The sequence below is a fragment of the Telmatherina bonti genome, assembly GCF_933228915.1.
Source record: "Telmatherina bonti genome assembly, chromosome: 14".
Lineage (NCBI taxonomy): Eukaryota > Metazoa > Chordata > Actinopteri > Atheriniformes > Telmatherinidae > Telmatherina > Telmatherina bonti.
The window spans coordinates 9,146,189-9,152,188 of NC_136612.1; the positions used below are offsets into that span (position 1 = coordinate 9,146,189).

Consider the following 6,000-nt stretch of genomic DNA (forward strand, 5'->3'; position numbering starts at 1 on the left):
ACATGATGAGAATCCCCGTTCCACCTCAACATGATGAGAATCCCCGTTCCACCTCAACATGATGAGAATCCCCGTTCCACCTCAACATGATGAGAATCTCCCGTTCCACCTCAACATGATGAGAATCCCCGTTCCACCTCAACATGATGAGAATCTCCCGTTCCACCTCAACATGATGAGAATCCCCGTTCCACCTCAACATGATGAGAATCCCCGTTCCACCTCAACATGATGTTCCACCTCAACATGATGAGAATCCCCGTTCCACCTCAACATGATGAGAATCCCCGTTCCACCTCAACATGATGAGAATCCCCGTTCCACCTCAACATGATGAGAATCTCCCGTTCCACCTCAACATGATGAGAATCCCCGTTCCACCTCAACATGATGAGAATCCCCGTTCCACCTCAACATGATGAGAATCCCCGTTCCACCTCATCACCATGAGAATCCCCGTTCCACCTCAACATGATGAGAATCCCTGTTCCACCTCAACATGATGAGAATCCCCGTTCCACCACATCCCAAAGCTGCTCTGCTGGACTGAGATCTGGTGACTGTGGAGGCCGTTGGAGGACAGTGAACTCATCGTCATGGTGGAGATGATGTGAGCTTTGTGACATGGTGCATCATCCTGCTGGAAGTTTCCATCAGAAGATGCTACACTGTGCTCAGAAAGGGATGGACATGGTCAGCAGCAGGACTCAGGTAGACTGTAGAGGATAATTCATGCCACATGGCAGTTAAGTGGACTATCCTTGAGTGAATGTGCCATGAAAGTCCTAAAATACCAATTCCCTTCATAAATATGCTGATAGGAAGCTGATAGGTTGATATTTAGTGTGGATGCTCTTTTTGCAGCATTCACACTGACATACATTCTGGGTCTGTGTTTAGGGCCCTGGAACATAAATTAGTGGGTGAAGAGGAGAGTTGTTGCTCTTTAAGCTCAGAAGCCACATCTTTCCAACATCACACATGAACTTTTTAATAATTTCCTGCCTTTAATCACATTTAAACAAGTATTTGTTTAGGATCTCATAAATCCGATCTGAAATCTGTCAAACTGATATCTTCATCATGCACATTTTTGTTTAGGTGTCACAGAATATAAGACAGTATCAAGCAGAATCTTCAGTGGATGTTCTGCTTGTTGCCTCCAGCTGGCTGTGAGTCACATTCTTATGTTTGACTATAATAAACAACAACAACATGCAGAAGCACGAGGCAACAAAATCAAAAAGCTTCTCCTTAAATTAAGAATAATCACCACATTTACACACATGGCGCAGCTGCTATATCTACAATGTTATATGTCTATAATAACATATATCATAATCAATATACAGACCATTGTCAATGCGCTGCATTTTGGGGTAAATGGGAAATCTTAGATTTTGATTTCTAAATAGAAAAGCTCAAAGAAATTTCACGAGAAATCAGATTTATTGATCAAAATTCTTTCATGATGAGGTAAAGGTGAGGGGAAAGATGTATCTGAAAAGGAAAATGAGGCCCGGAGACACAAAGGAGAGGAGAAATATTCCAGGAAAGGCAGAAGAGAAACATGGAGGAGCAGAGATCAAAGGTGGGATCCTGCTGATAGTAACTGTCTCTCCTCCATTATTCATCAGACAGCTGTGCTGTAAGTAGGTTAAACTTTTCAGAGAGGCAGTGAGATGAGAGCAGGCTGAGCTGGAGATGAGATGGAACAGAGGAATAATGAAGAGAAAGCCAACGACGACTGGTGGAGACAGACGAGAGAAGGGAACAGAACAGAGGTGGATAAGCGGAAGAGATGAAATGAAAGTGGACAGAGAAGAAGAAAGTCGTGAAGAGAAGGCAAAGAGACGTGATTACATGCTAGCGTACCGAGTCCCTGGGCAAGAAAGGAAAGCATACACATATGTAAAGAGACCTTTCAGGTTGACATCACACATCTTTTACAGCACGCAGATCATCACGCAATGCTGGGTGGAGGCAGAACACTTCTATTCATATTTATGAGAACACGTGTGACACGGTGCACAAGTCAAGCAAGCAGTCATTTGTTTCATCTTCTGAGCCTTGTTTTTGGGGAAATCTGAAGTTTTAATAAAAACCACAGACGATGCTGAGCTGGAGAACTGAACCTAGTTCAGGTCTTGTGATGGTGGATAAAAGGACTGTGTCTACAAGCTCCAACACAGTCATTGTCTCAATCGCCATCTCCAGTCCAGCTGATGGACCGTTTTCAGCCAAAACTGTCTGTTTACAATCAAGTCATTCTTGTTGTTTCCCCACAGTTATATCAGGGGCCGTTCTGCGGTTCTCTGTATCACACATGGCGGAAGTTATTCCTTTAATGTGCCTACAGAGCTAAATAAAAGGGATCATAGAGCAGAGTAGTGATTAGACTGTGTAGTCCTCCGCATGAGGATAAAGGTCTCTGCTGCGAAAATGTGTGAATACATAATGAGTAAATATGCCAGCATGGAGTATGTCTGTATTTACAAGGAGGGAAGTTTGGTGGTCGGTGAATTAAATAGATTAATCTATGCTAACTATTAACTCCACCAGGTTTTATTTGTAATAAATGTGCTTTCTATTTTTTATGTGCAATGTAGCCATCCTCTGCAGTGTGTAGTAATCCTATGGATAGTGTAGACCTCCTCTGGATCGTTTAGTCGTCCTAGATTGTTTCATTTTTCTCTGGATCGTTTAGTCGTCCTCTAGATCGTTTAGTCGTCCTCTAGATCGTTTAGTCGTCCTCTCGATCGTTTAGTCGTCCTCTAGATCGTTTAGTCGTCCTCTAGATCGTTTAGTCGTCCTCTAGATCGTTTAGTCGTCCTCTAGATCGTTTAGTCATCCTCTCGATCGTTTAGTCGTCCTCTAGATCGTTTAGTCGTCCTCTAGATCGTTTAGTCGTCCTCTCGATCGTTTAGTCGTCCTCTCGATCGTTTAGTCGTCCTCTAGATCGTTTAGTCGTCCTCTAGATCGTTTAGTCGTCCTCTCGATCGTTTAGTCGTCCTCTAGATCGTTTAGTCGTCCTCTCGATCGTTTAGTCGTCCTCTACATCGTTTAGTTGTCCTCTACATCGTTTAGTCCTCCTCTCGATCGTTTAGTCGTCCTCTAGATCGTTTAGTCGTCCTCTACATCGTTTAGTCGTCCTCTCGATCGTTTAGTCGTCCTCTAGATTGTTTAGTCGTCCTCTTGATCGTTTAGTCGTCCTCTAGATCGTTTAGTTGTCCTCTAGATCGTTTAGTCGTCCTCTCGATCGTTTAGTCGTCCTCTAGATTGTCTAGTCGTCCTCTAGATCAGTGGTCCCCAACCTTTTCTGTACCGCGGACCGGTTTAATGTCTGACAATATTTTCACGGCCCAATCTAAACGTGAAGCTTATAAAAACTAAATAAAATGAACGTAATGAACGTAAATCCACTGTGGTATCATGTGCAACTTTATTAGCGGTGTCCTCGTAACGTCACACCAACAACAAAACATCACATGAGCAACATCGTTTCTACCCGACACAATGCAACACACTCTGGTCGCTATGATAATGTTTCAACATACCTTCAAAATAACACAAAAACAAACTTCATTATTTCGCTCGCTTATCACAGCGGCACTGAATCAGTGGGAGCCCTGAGCTTGTTTTGCTGCAACGAGACAGTCCCATCTTGGGGTTATGGGAGACAATGACACCCGAAGTGTGCTACTTAGATCCAGTCTGCTCCGTAATTTGGTTTTGGTTGCCGTCACTGCAGAAAACCCAGCTTCACACAGATACGATGTCGGAAATGGCAACAGGGTTTTCAGTGCTGTTGTGGCGATCTCGGGGTATTCTGCCATGACTTTCATCCAGAATAACGGCAGAGTTGATGTCTCAAACAGATGCTTAAGGCCCCCGTCATTTGCGATCTCCAGCAGTTGATCTTCTTCACACATCGACATGCTGGACTGTCCCGGTTTGTTGACAAATGGGTTGCGGATCCATTCCTTGGCAGTTCTTGGATCTTCTGTGGTTGGGAAGTAGCGCTCAAACTCTTCTGACAGCAAGGACAGGTGTTCTTGCACCAGCTGGGAGAACGAAGGCGCAAGCTGATTCTCATCCAAAATCCCTGCCAGTGTATGAAACATGCCAAATGCGCCTCTGCTCACACGCCGTCCCCACAAATTCAGATTAGCTTTGAATGCGGCTGCTTTATCTGCTAACTTGAAGATAGTTGTCATCTTTCCTTGAAGTGACAAGTTCAGTTCATTGAGCAGGTTGAATATGTCGCACAAGTAAGCCAGTTTTGCGATCCATTCCTCATCAGTGAAGTGTGGCGCCAGCGGTGATTCTTTTTCAGAGAGAAATCTCTGCAGCGGCTCTCGTAATTCAAATACTCTGGCCAGCGATCTCCCTCGTGATAACCATCTTATCTCCGTGTATAAAAGGAGGCGTTTGTGGTCCGCATCCATCTCTTCACAAAGCTGTTCAAACAGGCGCGAATTAAGGGCGTGTGCTTTAATGTGGTTGATGACTTTAACCACATCGTTCAGTACGCCGCTCAACTCCAGTGGCATTTTTCGGCTAGCCAGCATTTCCCTGTGAATGACACAATGCGTAGACTCGCATTCAGGTGCAACCTCCTTGATCCGAGCAGTTAAACCAGACAACCGTCCAGTCATGGCAGCAGCTCCATCCGTGCATATGCCGACACAAAAGGACCATTTTAGTTTTCCTGACATATATTCATTCAGCGACTTGAATAGTTCTGCACCTGTAGTTTTAGTCGGCAACGATAGTGCACACAACATATCTTCGTGCGTATCCTCCTGATAAAGATATCGCACATAAACAAGAAGTAGTGCATTGTTGTCAATATCTGTTGACTCGTCAACCTGGAGAGCATACCAAGGTGAATTATTAATTCTCTCCAACAACTGTGTCTCAATGTCCTCTGCTATTTCTTCAATGCGCCGGGTGACGGTGCTCGCCGAAAGAGGCACCTTTGCAATCTTTTTAACAGCAGACTCTCCTAGAATTTCATGGCAAATGTCTTTGGCAGCGGGTAGAATAAGGTCTTCACCAACAGTGAATGGCTTCTTGGCCTTAGCAATACGGTTAGCCACCAAATATGATGCTCTCAGTGCACTCGAATTTGTTGACGTGGTGGCCATCAGTAACTGCTTCTGCCCTTCATTTTCACGTTTTTTCCTTTGAAAATACTCTAAAGGCTTGTCTTTTACCATGGGGTGCTTGCTCTCCAAGTGGCGAACCAATTTTGAAGGCTTCATCGCCTCATTAGAGAGCCGGTCACCACATATAACGCACAGTGGGTTTGGTGCGTGGGAGTCGCCCGTGGCGATAAATCCATATTTTAAATATGTTTCTTGATACTGCCTGTTAAAGGTAGCTTTCCCTTTTTTAGCGGGTGCAGGTTCCTCTTCTGTCCCTTCATTGGACCGTTTTCCCTTTGCAAAGAAACTATCTAAAGAAGTTTGTTTTTTGCTCATTTTGCGAGCTTGGGATTAAATTTAGCGGGATGTATTACGTGAAGTGTGGTGTCGCGGCCTTGACTTGCATAGAGTGAGATGGAAGCAACAGAAAAAAAAAACCGGTCACTTTTCAAAATAAAACATCATTTGTGTAAAAATAAAATAAAATAATGGAAATTATTTTTTCTTTCTTTGCGGCCCGGTACCAAATGACCCACGGCCCGGTACCGGTTTAGTCGTCCTCTAGATCATTTAGTCGTCCTCTTGATCGTTTAGTTGTCCTCTAGATTGTTTAGTCGTCCTCTTGATCGTTTAGTCATCCTCTAGATCGTTTAGTCATCCTCTCGATCGTTTAGTTGTCCTCTAGATCGTTTAGTCGTCCTCTCGATCGTTTAGTCGTCCTCTAGATTGTCTAGTCGTCCTCTAGATCATTTAGTCGTCCTCTTGATCGTTTAGTCGTCCTCTAGATTGTCTAGTTGTCCTCTTTATCGTTTAGTTGTCCTCTTGATCGTTTAGTTGTCCTCTAGATTGT

General features: G+C 44.0%; 1 protein-coding gene across 1 annotated transcript; it reads right to left on the reverse strand.

Annotated features, from left to right (window-relative positions):
* Positions 1–3,617: 3,617 nt before the first annotated feature.
* LOC306765258 (SCAN domain-containing protein 3-like) lies at positions 3,618–5,267 on the reverse strand (the record flags this gene model as incomplete). The annotated part of the gene is made up of 1 exon (XM_079252662.1): positions 3,618–5,267. One exon carries the CDS (start codon positions 5,265–5,267, stop codon positions 3,618–3,620), a length of 1,650 nt encoding a protein of 549 aa, XP_079108788.1.
* Positions 5,268–6,000: the final 733 nt, after the last annotated feature.